Raw genomic sequence first — 15715 nt, 5'->3', positions numbered from 1 at the left:
TAACAGTAATAATGTGAAATATTATTATAATTTAAATAACTCTTTTCTATTTTAATATTTATTAAAAATGTAATTTATTCCTGTGATGGAAAGCTGATTTTTCTGCATGATTACTCCAGTCACATTATCCTTCAGAAATCTTTCTAATATGCTTTTTTAATGATTTTTATGATCTAATATGCTTTTTAATATGATTTTGCTGCTCAAGAAACATTTCTTATTATTATCATGTTGAAAACAGCATTTTTTGGAAACATATATATTTTTTCAGTATTCTTTGACGAATAGAACGTTCAAAAGCAATTATTTGAAATATAAATATTTTGTAACATCATAATTGTATTTACTGTCACTTTTGATCAAGTTAATTTGTTCTTGCTGAATTATATTAGGTAAGTATTAATTTCTTTCTTTCTTTCAAAAAAAAAAGTAGTATATTTATTCAATAATTCACCTATTTGTTTGTATCTTTTTTTACCTTTTTGAATTAAAATGCTTAGAATAACTTGTGGTTGTTGGAATTACAATAATTTATGTATAAATAATGTAAATCAAAACCAAGACAGATGGGAGATTTTCCAGCACTACATAATTAGATATAAAAGTGGCTTTTGACAAAAGCTTCTCAAACAGTAAGAGTAAACAATGTAATAACTCTAAATACACAGAGAGCATAAGCAATATTAAGTCATTTGTGTTTCATGTTTTTTTTGTTTGCATGTATGTTACCACTAAAGATTTTGGGATCTGTAAGATTTTTTTTTATATTTTCGAAAGAAGTCTCTTATGCTCAACCAAGACTGCATTTATTTGATTAAGTTACAACCTACCACAAAAAGTTACAGAAGTGTTACAGCCATCCCAGCTCTCCTCTCTTTCAGTATATTGAGGCATTAGTGTCAGCTATGGTCACAGATCCAGGCATGTGCTTGTCCCCAGTTAAACTGTATTTTTCTCTGATCTCACAGATGGTGCTGGTGTTGGTTTCCCTAGCTATCGTGTATACTCAGTCAAGCCAATAACATCCAGACGCTATTGGAGAGTTTGGGGCCTTTGGGCTAGTTAGACAGTAGACCGCCCCAGCACATGTGGCTTTGTGTTCTGAAGAGTAAAAGGCAGCAGTGCCACTTCTTATTGCTCTGAATTTCCCCTCTGGCCACTCTAACAATAGAGAAGTACTACCAGCCGCCTGTGCACAAACAGCAATTACGGCATTGGGCGTGAGTCCAGAACCATAAGCCCTATGGACAGAGTTCAAAAATGGACCCAGCTGTACAAGAACAAAACAATCTGGGTTTGTTGCTGCATTCAACACACTGCACGCCTGGGCATGACCCTTAAATAGAAAGTCTATTCAGGCAAAGATTTTTAATTAGCTTGAATGCTTATGAGTGGACAGTCCCATATCATGCAGATGGAAGGTGTACGTATCACTTACCGTCACTGTTGACGCACTGTACTTGTGGGTTCTGGGTTCCCGGTCCACATACTTTGTCATTGTCAGGCACACACTCCTCCAGCTTCACCAGCAGCCATTCATAGCAACTGGGCTCCTCACAGGGAATTGCCTCCGTCAGGTGGGGGCAATTTCCTGTGCCACCTGTGGGCTCATTCAAGATTTTCCTTTTCCTCAGTTTGAAACCTGTCGAAGAACACGGATGAGACTCAAAGTCATTCTTGTTATTGATTCACTCCATTGAGTTAATCGGTGGGAGTAAAGAGCGCAAATAGGGTTGAATCATGTAAACTAGTCAAACAGTCAACCCAAAAAGTAATTTATTAGTAAATGTATCTGTTCAAATTTTTTGTTTATTGCACAATGCAAATTCAACAAGCTTTCACTTTCACATGATTTCAAATAGGCAATTACAGGTCATTATACAAAACAAGCAAACAAACAAAAAACCTTAAACTATTCGTTAACTGAAATAAAGATTATATATATAATATAATATAATATATAAAACTAAAAATATATATTTTAAGTTGACGTACTAAAATTACTGAATCAAAAATAAGGCTAAATAGAAATATTTATATATATATATATATATATATATATATATATACTGGTATATATTATTATTACATACAAATATTTTACAAAGAATACATAAAATAATCACTTTACCCTATTTGGACAGTCATTCTTTTGAATTAGTCATATATTTTATTCATGCATTTCCCAATAAAGCAGTTTGTGGACAGATACATTTTTCTCCTGAAGTTCACACCGAGCCAACGCTTGCCCGACTAGTGTCTGAACAAATCGACTAGTCGGTGCAATCCCTTGCGTTAGCCCTCTAAACTGTCACAGTGTGTCATTGCACAATCACTGTAATATTACATTAAACATATCGGTCCATTAAGCGTGCAAGATGACAGAAATTACTGGAGCAACTCATCATAATGAATATTATTATTCCTCCCTCATTATGCTTGCCTTTCACCAAAGGGACTAATGCATTCAGCAATCCATTAATACAGAAGAGGCTTTGACGCCAGGGGTATTCCCATTCAAGGGCAGGAAAAGGGCTCCAGAGGAATGAAAATGGGTGGACTGGACTCATGACCGGCGCAAGGTCACCTACACGTACCCTGCCATCACCCTCCCCTCTCTGCTCCCTGGCCTCTGGTTTAATCCACATTGCTGTCTGGGGCCGATAAGGTAATATGGGAGAGGGGGGCCTTTAGGAGTTAGTTGGACATGCCAGCGTTGTTCCTTTTTCTGATGACTTCTGTCCTGCGCTCTCCTCCTGGCTTTATTTAATCAGAAGGTCTGCGTAGAGCTCATTGTGGGTGTATAAGGGGATTGTATCACGTTCTGTCAGTCAGCCTGGAGGTGTCTGATGGCACATGCTGCCTCTGTCTCTTTATCAGACAAAAGCACGATACTGGGTTTTATATGAGCCCCTGTTAATCAAAAATAGACAAAAGGCACAGCCGCACAAAAATCTCATCAGGATCTCATGGGTCATCACGTCTAAGGTGCACACTGACATGTTATTGAGATGTCACATGTAATTTGTACTTTATCTCCCATCAAGCTTATTTTTGTAGCTTGTTGAGGCTATAATAAAGATTACTGATATATTACAAAAGAACAGTCTTGCTGTTTTAATAACGTCTCGGTTACGTATGTAACCCTCGTTCCCTGAAGGAGGGAACGGAGAAGTCACGTCAGATGACCGACGAATTGGATCATTAAGATGCATGGTGGAGAATTTCCTCCCATCCCATCCTTTTGAGTCGCTTCATTAGGGAAGAGTCAATATGCATTAGTCATGGCACGGGTCGCTGTCCCAGCCATAATTAACGAGGAAAGCAGCCAGCGTACCAGCACCTTTGATACACTATACCAACTGTCAGCAGCATTCGGTAAACCACCATCCTGTGAATCCAGCAGATTGGGTTCCTTCCAGAGACCATCTGAAGCTTGTGTGTGTCTCTTTGAAGCCATCTAACCCTTGATTTGTCTTTTGTCTATTTCCTGACATGTTTTATTGTTCTGTGGGCCCCTTTTGTTTGTTGTTCCCTCTACAATGCTCCTGGTTCATAAACCGTTGAGAAAATGAATCTTCTGCCCCAGCAGGCATTGATAAGTTTATGGCCCGGATGCTGATGGCGCAGATAGAGGTGAGGGGGATGATTGTACTGAGAATAACTTTCATCTTTTATTCAACTGAATACTGTTTCCGTGGTGTTTTGATGTATTTTAAAGAGTTGTCAGTCAAAATTAAAACTGCTGGATGATAGATACTCTTCATTCTTTATGACAAATAAGATAATGTGAATTACAGAATGTACAAAATTTTTCAAATGTATCAATTGCGGTGTAGAGCGTTTGTTATGAGGGGGTAGAATCCACAGCTCAGTACTCACTACTCAATACTCATGAGTACTTTTAAATAACCTACTCTTTTACTCTTACTCAAGTAGTTTTTTGAACAAGTACTTTTACTCTACTCACACTACATTTTTTGGAAGGTAATGGCACTTTTACTTGAGCATATTTTTTCGGTACTCTTTCCACCACTGGTGAGAGCTGGGGCGGAGTGAGTTATGTGTTGAAAGGCTTCCCGTACACAATTCAAGAGATTTACAATGAAAGAGGACGTTTTATTGATCTGCTCTGTTTTAGCGAGATGGGTGAAACGACCGCTCCCCAAACACAACTGTAAAAGATGAAGTGATCCTGTAGTTCAAGCTTACCTTTCTTTGTGGACTGATCCTGACAGTTTTCAAAGGTGCAGGGCCCCCATGCGCTCCAGGAGGACACCTCACACTCCACAGGACAGGGAATATGGCAGAGCTGGGTGGTGTTAGGAGAAACGCCCAGACACAGGTCACTGTTCACTGGCCGCAAGCCTGAGGAGACACAGACACACATTGTTACAGAGTCCCTATAAAAATAGATGTACCGCAAATTGAGTAAGAATATACAGCTCATTCATGCAAGTATATGATTTAAATAATAAGTCCAAAACTATTTCAGATATTTAATTTATACACACACACAAAAGTTTCATAAGATTTTGTATCTTACGTTAACAAAGGCAACAATAAAGTAAAATTAGTAGTATTTTGCAATATTATAATTAATTATTATTTTTTAATATATATTTTAAATGATCCATTGATTCTATAGAAACCATTCTAATATGGCGATTTAGTGCTCAAAATTTTTTCTTATTTTTATAATTTCTTCAGGGTTCTTAGAATGAATCTTTTATAATATTATAAATGCCCTTACTGTCGCTTTTGATCAATTTTATGTGTCCTTGCTGAATAAAAGCATTAATTTATTTAAAAAATGGTATAGTGTATATATTGATTTATTTATTTATTTTCCTAAATAGAGTGTAAAAATGATGGTGGACTTGGTGCAGTCTCAGTACCTTAAAAGGCAATGTGAAGCATTTCAATATATTAGTTAACATTAAATAAAATTATACATGTCTTTACTGTTACTTTTGATCAATTTAATGTGTCCTTGCTGAATAAAAGTTAAATATAAATATAACTTTAATTCAGCAAGGACACATTGAATATGAATATATAAATGATGGGGGAATAGGTGCGGGAAATGACGTTGGTTGAACTGTGTTGCATTGGACTCAAATTTATATCGCCCACACGTGTCCCAAAAAGTACCTAATAAGGTTATGTGAAGCATTTCAATATGTCTGAAAATTCGAACATGAAGAGATAAAATGACATGATGAACATCATTCTCATAAACAAGTGCTCCTGATTGCACATGTTTTTCTAGACATCTCCCAAGACCCCTTTCGTCCTTGTTTTCTTTTTATCTGTAACCAGCACTCAGTGCAACTGTGCTTTCAGCTCCGAGCCGTAGGTGACTTTCTGCAAGGTCAGTGCGTGAACAGATCTGCTGCCGATACCCTTTGATGGATCTTCTCTTCATTCACATGCAAATTGCTTCGTGTCCAAAAGGTGTTCTCTGTGCGCCCTGAGCCATTTCTAAAATCATTCAGTTTATATGTTTTGTGTGTGTGTAGATTTTCAGTGCGATCTAAGTGATTGATTGCATGGCCAGAGTCATTAATGATTTATATGAGCTTGTTTAAAACAGAAATTAAAAGGTTTTTTTTTGGTGAAGTGCTCCTCTGGGGCAAACATCCGCAGAAATGCTCAATTTAGCATGCTGAATTTACTTCCAAAAGAGACATGTCAAAAAAAGAAATTAGCTGTCAAATTGACAAAATTGATTTGCAAAAAATGTCAAATTGACTTGCAAATGCAAGTTCCCTTATTCCCACAAACAGACTTGTCTCCATGCGCTCCGTATTTCTTATTAGGACGTGGTTGTGCTGTTGAGGTATTGAGGTGGGCAAAAACCTGTCTGACTTCCTGTCTCAGCGGCTCACGTTTCGCTGCACTGTTAACCCAGCCTGATTAATGACCCTCTCCTTGTAGGTTGACCTTGTTCAGGTGGCACAACACTCGCTTGGAGGCCAGATGGTCTGCTGCTTGCCCACCCAGGGTTTCCCCGGCCTAATTATGGCACCAGTATCCCATCAGTCCCTCTGTCCGTCTGACAGCCGCCAACACATTCACCTGCTTGCATCACCATCATCATCATCAATAACTCGGGCCTGCCCGTGGGGCGGTGCTGCATGGATGCTCTGTAACAAAGCCACTGCGTTGAATATCTCATAAAGATCCACGACGGGGTGCAACATTGATTTTATTACAGACAGCGACACGGCCGAGCTGAAATGAATGAACACTGTTGTTGCGTTCTGCTCTCTATGACTGAGATGTGTTAATGGATAAAGATCGCGACAGCAGCTGCTTTCCCCTGTTGTCTAAATGTCTGAAGCCACCCGTGGGGAGAGGAAATCAAGCACAGCTTCCCCAGGCCCAAACAGCAGAGCAGGAAGCCGGATGGGAAGCACCATTGGCATGAGAGGAAGACAACAAGCTGCTTTTGATATGTAAAATGCATACTTTGTGTTCAGTGCCATTCTGGCATTCATTACATGGGTTTAGGAATCCATAATCCCAAAATTACTGAAAATGAATTTGGAATGCAAACAAAGCTTTCACGTTCGTGGAAACAGTATATTTCACTGATTCTTCACTACTGGCAAAACAGAACACAACACTGAAAAATACGTTTTTGTAATGTAAGGGGGTAATGTAAATTCAGAGGTATGTTCATGTGCATCTACAGCTTCCATTTCCACTTCCTTGCATTTCATTTATTAATATGAGTTAACACCGCCAGACACAAAAATAAATACATAATAATGTGAAATACGTTCATGCAAGACTACAGTTTCAAACGGTTTAATTTCAATGGATCTCCACACACACCAACAAAATAATATTAAAATTCTAAAAAAAAAATTGACAACGAGTGACACATCTGTGAAATAAAAGGGTGCATTTAAATTTAATATTTGAATCTATACAAATTAAAGGGATAGTTCACCAAAAAATGAAAACTCTGTCAACATTTACTCCCAAGTTGTTACAAACCTGTATGAGGTTCCATTGGCTTCCCTAGAATGGAGAAAAAAATAATAATGTGGAAGTCAATGGCCACCGTCAAATGTTTGGTTACCAACATGCATGAAAACAGTATCTTCTTTTGTGTTCAACAGAAGAAAGAAACTCAAAATGAGGGTGAGTAAATGATGACAATATTTTTGTTTTTGGGTGAACTATCCCTTCAAAGGGAAGTAGAAGATACTGTGAGATCATCATTTTGATAATTACAATCAAATGTGTGATGGTTAATATAAAAGTAGCTATGTTGCTGCCTTAAAAAACGAATGGTAGATAAAGTTGTGGGACATGCCTTAAGTATCAAAGTTTCATATGTACTGGCATCACACATTGTACTGAAATAGAGTGCAGACAAACATAGTAGTCTAATTTCTACAGAGGATTTAGCTATGATCCCTGGAACTGAATGACCAGATTAAATCTGCTTAAAGCACACGGTGTCTGTCCTTGAGTAAACCACCGCTCCTGATGCTCTCATTGTCTGGCATTAATGCACTGTATATAAATACCTGTGAATAATTCCAAAGGCCCAGTGGCAAATCACTTGGAAATGTCCAATCATGTGGAGCTTGAAATGAAATCCTCTCAAATCTGTCTGAAACTCCCTGAGGGGAAAAGTGGCTGATTGATTCTTCATCGATTAAAAGGAAACCAGGAAAATGAGGAAAATAGTATGGATGGCAATCAATAATAAAAAAACTGAATTAATTATGTGATACGCAGATTAATTAATCAAATTAATTGTATGTAATTCACATATAACAATGTTTGCTGAGACAGATGATGGGTAAAACAAAGGAAACCAAAAGAGAAAAAAAAACACTATTCAAAAAAAGAGCATGAGACAGAGCTGGACAAGGTGTGGAAAAGCTTGAGGTGTGTGTGAGAGTGTGCAGGTGTTCTTTCACTTTTCCTTTTCTTTATCTCACACAGTTCTTCCATCTGTCACTGTGTGACCCGTCAGCGCGCCAGGCCTGTCACCTCCCCCAGCAGGAAGCTGCAGTCAGTGCCATGTGCTTCTCTTAAGACCACATTACGGATGGGATTCCAGCACTGTCTGGCAGAACTTCCTCACATACAGGAGGCTGGACACCAAGGTCCTGACTCACCAAGATGCACAACAAAAGAGATACAAATTGCGTGTGCACTTTTTGGGTGTATTGTTGTTGTCTCACTAAATATTTTCAGTATTATAGTTTATACGATTTCTACAGTGTACAAATTTGGGGTCAGTTTTTTTTTTTAATCATAAAAAAAATAATAATACTTTTATTCAGCAAGGATGTATTACATTTATCAATAATGACAGTAAAGACTATATTCTTACAAAATAATTTGATGGTGTTCTGAAAATAAATAAAATAAAATAAAAGAATGTATTCTGGTTTCCACAAAAATATTAAGCAGCAACTGTTAATAAGAATAAGAATAAGAATAAGAATAAAAAACATTTTCAAACCAGTTTCACGGTAATTCCAGATATTATAAAATTATAATATCTAAAATAATTATAAATTCACTAGTAAAGACAAAGAAAATTTGCCATTATTTATTTACACATTTAAGTCCATGCATTACAGATCTCTACCAATTTCAACAGCTAAACTATCAACTGTGCTCAACACCAATGCATAAGCTACATGAGGTGGTGGATTTTGTTCTGGAACTTGATTTGCTCTCAATGAACTTGGTGTTATGTAGAAAATATATACAGTAGTCAACATTTGAAGTGGATCAAAACCTTTCATCAAAGTCGTCCTAAAACCTAAAACCAAAATGCGTTCTTGTATTAGGACTATTTTAATGAACTTTTTTGATCCACTTCAAATCTTGACTACTGTAGGTTAGGATTCCTTAAAAATTAATTTTTAGTGTTTCATACAAAAAAAAAAGTAACAGCATACTGACAACAAAAATTGACTACACTGACTACAAGATGCCTATGTTGCTCAGCTGAAAGACTTAATCCTCAATAGACAACGTCAGCGGATCAGCACAGGCATTTTTTTTTTCCAAGTAAAATCATAGCTTACAATATATGTTAAATACACCATTGTGAGTTTTAGCCTATTTGTTTCAGTTCAAAAGGCAAGCTGCTTTCTGTATGCTTTGTCTTCCTGTCTGTAGTGTGACCAAGCCATACCAGGCAATGACTGCTTGAGGACAGCTGTGGACATTTGAATAAGTTCCCTGAGAGGTCGCCGGTTCAGCTCTCAGAGCAGATGGCAGGGGAGTTTCTGTGTCAGTCCGAGAGTGAGCGCAGGCCCAGCACCAGCCTTGGCGCATGGCATGAGGTGCTGGCACCTACCGGTTTCTGTCGTATTACTCCAGAGAGAATTTGTGTTTGGGTGTATGTGCACCTGTGTGTATGTCTGTGACAGCATCAGCATTTAAATTCCACAGTAGCTGCCTCATTAATTTGTACAGCTCTGCCTTCTTTATTCCTTAATTTCCCCCTGGTGATCTAATTCCAGCCTTTAAAAAGCAATCCAATTATATGTTGGCTTGAATTGTGTACCACAGTACAAACATCAACTGATCTTTGTCTAACAGCTCACAGTGAGCCTGTAAGTCTGTAGTGGGGCAGAGGTGACCAGAGCCAAAAACAGGAAGGCGATTTGACCAAATATAACTTAGCATCAAGCATGTTAGTCACACAAACTTTTATCAAATATCACATGAGTAGCCGTGCGATATTGCTCTATATCAGCACAACTGTGATTCAGACAAAATAACCATCATTAACACAGAGAGCTTTTCTAAATACCAAATGAGTATTTAAGACTAGCTGCTGGACAAATAGCATATATAATAACCCATAGCAGATCTATACAGGTGGAGCTGGGGAGGTGGAAGGTTTCAGAGGAACTCTGAAAGCGCACTGGGAACTGCTCTAGTGAATGCTAACCAGCCATTTAAATGTAATGCAGTAAGCTCATTGGCTGTGTATGCAACATGAACCAATCAGCTTGTGACAAGTAGCTGTGAATCTCATCAGTTTGCGTAAAGGACCCATCAGCCTGCGCCATCTAGTGTTTCATGACAAAACTTGGCAATTGCTAATGAATTCAGTCAAAAATACAAGGCAGTGCTCTGATACAGCATTAAAATATATAAAAATATAAAGTTATGAAACTTTGCTCTGGAACAAATAATAGATTAATACCAAAGACTGCCCGTTAGATTTACCCAAAACAAATTATAGCTCATGTTATAGAGACATCATAACCAGTGGCAAATTCCAGAACTGGCCGAGGTAAGGCTGTTCTCGATGGGTTCATGAGAGCTGAACAGCAACTGACGCCTGGAGCTCACATCTCCGAAAATGTCAAAGCAAATTTTCAAATAATAAACAAACTGTATAACTGAAAAGTACATCCCGTGACACAAATCCCTGATTTAAGCAACATATCACACTTATATAATTGCTCTTCGTTTGCATTATTTATTTATTTATTCTCAATTCATGCAAGAATAATAACTATCATTATATCTCACAAATTCACTGAAATGCTTAAATCATATTGCCATAATCATATGCTGCCATACTGTTGATGTCAGCACCAACTGGGAACATTTTTGGAAGCTGGGCTCTAATTCAAGAGACTGCGCCATCTTCACAATATGGGTCTTGGCAAGTTTTGAGTTGAGCACATGGATGAACTTGTTTTAATGTTAACGCTAGCATAAAAAATACATGCACAACAAATGTAAGATGATGCTGACTGCAGCCCCTGTTCTCACTAGTAAAAGAATGATTGCCAAATCCTAATTTTTATCTATTAAATCATCTGGATTCAGTTATATTCAAAGAATGGAAAGTGTTTGTGTGCTCGCATACACTGCGTGTGGGACTTGCATCAAGTTCAAACAATTGGTGAGAATGTGACAGGAAATGATTGGGGAGAGAGATCAGAATGGGTTCGGGACATATCGTTAAACCATCAAGTGCATTAACCACAAGCAGAGGATTAAGACACTGAATTTGATAGTTTTGTTACCATCTTTGTTCTTGAGGGAGCTGAGGTTAGATGAGGTTTCGGTGGGGGCTTGAACGCAGTAGACCTCCCTGGTTTGAACCCCGCCTCCGCAGAGCCCTGTCTGGTTGCTCCGGCGACGGTCCTGTTGGCTGAGGAGCACATCCACCCTGCAGTCGCTCCACTCTGTGGTTCGCCAATTATACCTGCGGAGACAGAGGAAGGAAAGAAATTTGGTGAATAGACGTGTGCTGATGAGTATTTAATGTTCTCTTAATTTATCCTCTGAAGGCTAGAGATTTGTTTTTATTACACAAAAATAAAATACTTTGGTCTGTCCTTTGGAGTTATAAATATAGATGATTTTAAATAGACTAATCAGAAGCCACGTCAGTCAGGATGCGTGCTAAGGTCATAGCTTTATTGAGCATCATTGAGTTTGATGGCTGGGCTGCTGCTTTTTGATTGATCATGTTAGCGAAAGAACACTAGGGAAACAGCATCAAAAGCTGAGCTATGGATAGAAATGTTGCAACAAAAATGACACACTGTACTTATTATCATATGCATTTTTTAATGAGATATTTTCCTGTCCAGAGACACCCTTATGAAAACCATGTAACCATGTATTCTAGTAAAAGGGTAGTAACCATGTTTTTTGGTGTATTGATTACCATTTGTAAAACCACAGTTTTACTATAAATACCACAGTTAAACTATGGTTAGCATAGTGAATCCATGGTTACTTTTTGGTTACCATGGTTTAACTATAGTTTTGTTTTTGTTTGTTTTGTTTTATATCCAGTAAAACCATGGTTAATTTTTGTAAGGACATTCCATTTTAACTTAACCACCAGACTTCACTGGCTACTAGCTACTTCCACTAGCTAGACCAGCACCAAACTAGCCTGGACCCAGTGTTATTATTAACTTAAACTATTAAAAATAAAAAATAAAAACTGGGGAAAAAGTAATTTTTGACTACATAGTGTTATTTTAGTATTATTTATATACTACTATAGTTTTTATTAATATTTTGAATTAGCTATACATTTTATATTTTCAGTTTTCATTTTAATTTAGTAATTCTTTATGTGCATTTTTTTTTAAATATTACTATTTAGTTTTAATCAGTTAATTAGTTATTAGTTATAGTATACAGTTTCAGCTTTACTTTATTTTCAGTTAGTAATTATAGTGCTTCAACTGAACTTATTTCACTTAGTTGCCAAGGCAATGCCTAAATTTCATTTAGTTCATGTTTTTTCTATACATTTTACAAATAAATTAGTTTTCTTTACTAGTTTCTTTCAGTGTCTGACTTGTTAAATTATGTTATGTTTTGTTATGTTATGTTGTGTTATGTTAACATATTTAGGATATTTGTGTTATGTATAAATATTTTTGATTTTACAACAAACTATTTTGGATTTTTTTATTTCTTTTTTTTTACAAAAAAGAATAAATCCTGCATGCTATCCGCCCTTTTTTATTCTATAACATTTATTTTATTTTTATTCCCTTATTTATTCAACATGCCTGATGAAGGTCATGGACCGCAACATTGTGAGTGAATACATTTATATTTTGATACATTTGCAAGGACGAATAGTGTGTGGGATTTATTATTTTTTGTTTTGAATTTGGACCTGCTTTTGGTCGTTTTTCCTATGCACCTATCAATTACCTACAGGTGTGCGAGGGTAATTGTTGATTTTTTTTTATATATAAAATCTGAAACAGTTATAACCATATCCAATTAATTTATGGTCATTTCAGTAAAGGTCTTAGAGTCTTTACTAATGAAATGTTGATACACATAAATGAGACAAAAAAAATAACTTCTGGTTCAGTGTTACCAGTGTTAGCACTGGCTGAAAAGGAAAGCACCTCCTCTTTACCGTTGGCCTTTGATCACCATTTCTTTTCCACATGTGTCTCGCTGATCAAAAGCTGGAGGGCATGCTCGGGGGGAAGTGCTGGTAGTGTGTGTGTATGCGTGTGTGCATTTGTGTGCTGTGTGTTTAAATGTCCAGTGACCTTCAGTATAACAAATCTGGCTTCCAGCTTTTAGAAGAGTTCAAATAAGAAGATTAAAAAGAAAAGAGAGCATCTTTTGAAAACATTTCTTGACCATGAGTATGCACTCTAAACTAAGAGGGAAATGGTCCCTTGCTTTGCTTCTGTAGTGTAAATGAAAGAATATGAAAAATGTATTTCAGATTTTGATTTAGATTCAGTGGGTTGTATTTTAAAACCAGTAGAGAATTCCTGCTGACTTTCCATGGTAATGGCTCTCAAACTTTTTCACAGATTCAAAATGAAGACCATTTGACCTCACAAATGCAGAGCTCCATATTCATGAGCTGTGAGTCAGTGTGCTTCTGACAAAACTGCATTCAATATTTTGTTTTGAGGGCCTCTCTTTTCATTTATGCACTATACTTGAGCTACACATAATGTGTGAAATGAGAAAGCTTTTTTTTTTTGGATACTTGAATGAGTAATGCACTGCATAGGAAATGTTAATAGTTAAGTAGCATAATGCACCACCAGCAAAGCAGTTTCCCAATACGTTTACATATATATTAAATATGAATGAATTAAATTAAATTGATTCAAATAAACAGATTTTACAAACATTCACAATATTCTAATTGAGATGTGCTGTGTTTTAATGCACCATACTTTTACGTATGCTAACGTGAATGTGCTCTATCAGATGGCAACATTTAAAGAGAATAACGATTCAAAATTTTGTCAACTTTTGATTCAAATAAAGATATATTACAGACTTCCACAAGATGCTAAACCTGATGTGACATGTTTTAATGTACCATGTACACTCACACAAATGAGATCTGAGAGCTATATTGGATGGAAACAAAGAGAGTAATGATTAAAATTTCTCTCACTAGCCGGGTTTAATGTAACTTATGCGCAAAATTGAAATATTGCATAAAACATTTGCGAATAAGCACTGTTTCCATCCAACGAGTCAAAGAGAACAAAATCGTCACTTCCTTGTAAGCTGGCACTATTTATCAGTAAGAAAAGTAGGAGAAGCCACTGAATATAATAATTTTCATATATAATAAATTACTTGCACCTACTATTATTACGCACAGCAGACGAAACGAACGTATTTGTGTAACATCTCTGGGAGGCAATTATACAGAAATACTTTGATGACAGACTTTTCTCTGGCATTTCAAAATGACCATAACAACATTTCAGATGCTGTGGAACAAGATCGGGCCGCTGGTTAGTCAGATTTTGATGCGCATGGAGGAATTTATTCGGTAAGTGTGTTTCCATCTCCCAATATTCACATTAATCCTTTTTTGCCCTTAGTCAAAAACCACCTTAAGCGAGCGAAAAAACTTTTTTGTGAATTAAGGGATTTGTATTAGAAATTTGGCATTTCCATCACTCGTTTCTGATGTGATACTTCAAAATGTGCATAAAAACAGGGTGATGGAAACATAGCTGCTGTCTCTTACAGCATTCATAAGAAATTATTCCTTTGGATGACTCAGGCAAATTCACAAAACAACAAAAACAAACCAAACCAAACCAAAACAAAACAAAACAAAACAAAACAAAACAAAACAAAAAAAAAAAAAAACATTGACTCAAAACTCTGCACAGAAGTCCCTGTTGCATTTGAGCTCTTCTTTTTTTATTGTAAAAATGAAGAGTTCAGATGCAAAAGCCTCTAAGTGCTGTTTTAAATTTTCTTCTAAAATGAGCATCAAAACAAAAAAAAAAAAAAAAAAAAAAAAAAAAAAAAAAAAAAAAAAAAAAAAAAAAAAAAAAAAACATTGACTCAAAACTCTGCACAGAAGTCCCTGTTGCATTTGAGCTCTTCTTTTTTTATTGTAAAAATGAAGAGTTCAGATGCAAAAGCCTCTAAGTGCTGTTTTAAATTTTCTTCTAAAATGAGCATTTTTATCAAGCTCCTATGTTTATGTTCAGTTATTTCACTTTAATGGCAATGAAAATAACCTATTCATTGCCATTAAAGTGAAAATACTGAACCTACACATAGGAGCCTGAGAAAAATGCTCATTTTAGAAGAAAATTTAAAACTTTTGCATCTGAACTCTTCAAATATATTTTAAATCCTGCCATTCATTTAAATGTTCAAAATAATCCAAGCTGTATTTTAACTTTGTAGTTGTACTTAGCATCAATGTATCTATAATGTTTAATACTGCCATTCTCATTATTAAAAAACAAAACACTGTTTTGCCTTTAAAGGGGTCATATGATGCGATTTCTCTTTGGAGTGTTACAAGCTCTTGGTGCATAAAGAAGATCTGTAAAGTTGCAAACACTAAAGTCTCAAAACCAAAGAGATATTCTTTATAAAAGTTAAGAGTTAACCACGCCTACCTAAAACGGCTCGTTCTAACACGCCCCCACATACCTATGTCACTATGTGGGAAGATTTGCATAACGCCGCCCAAATGTTCACGCAAAGAAAAAAGGCGTAACTTTTATTCTCACTGTAGTATTGTTGACGCTGCAGCCATGTCCTGAAGACGCTGTGTGCTTCGTTGTGAAAGCGAAACTACTTTGTTTGGTCTTCCAAAAGAGGACGATATCCGCTTCGTCATACCTGGAGCTGATCTGTGCTGGTCGCTGAGGAAATACATCAACTTAGTGCTGTGGATCGCCGGATCGGCTTTCACCGT

At 36.5% G+C, this 15715-nt stretch overlaps 1 protein-coding gene across 1 annotated transcript in view; it reads right to left on the bottom strand.

Annotated features, from left to right (window-relative positions):
• Positions 1-15715, bottom strand: part of thsd7aa (thrombospondin, type I, domain containing 7Aa) — a 121812-nt gene that overhangs the window by 46847 nt on the left and 59250 nt on the right. The window contains exons 4-6 of the mRNA XM_016530399.1: positions 11040-11221; positions 4213-4368; positions 1439-1642 (exon numbers count right to left, since the gene is read on the bottom strand). Coding sequence (XP_016385885.1) covers positions 1439-1642; positions 4213-4368; positions 11040-11221 — 542 coding nt within the window. The remainder of the gene's footprint in view (positions 1-1438; positions 1643-4212; positions 4369-11039; positions 11222-15715) is intronic.

This window comes from Sinocyclocheilus rhinocerous, unplaced genomic scaffold, assembly GCF_001515625.1.
Source record: "Sinocyclocheilus rhinocerous isolate Xijiao unplaced genomic scaffold, SAMN03320098_v1.1 scaffold781, whole genome shotgun sequence".
Taxonomy (NCBI): domain Eukaryota; kingdom Metazoa; phylum Chordata; class Actinopteri; order Cypriniformes; family Cyprinidae; genus Sinocyclocheilus; species Sinocyclocheilus rhinocerous.
Note: the sequence above shows the minus strand (reverse complement) of the source record. Positions and strands in the feature narration are given on the sequence as shown.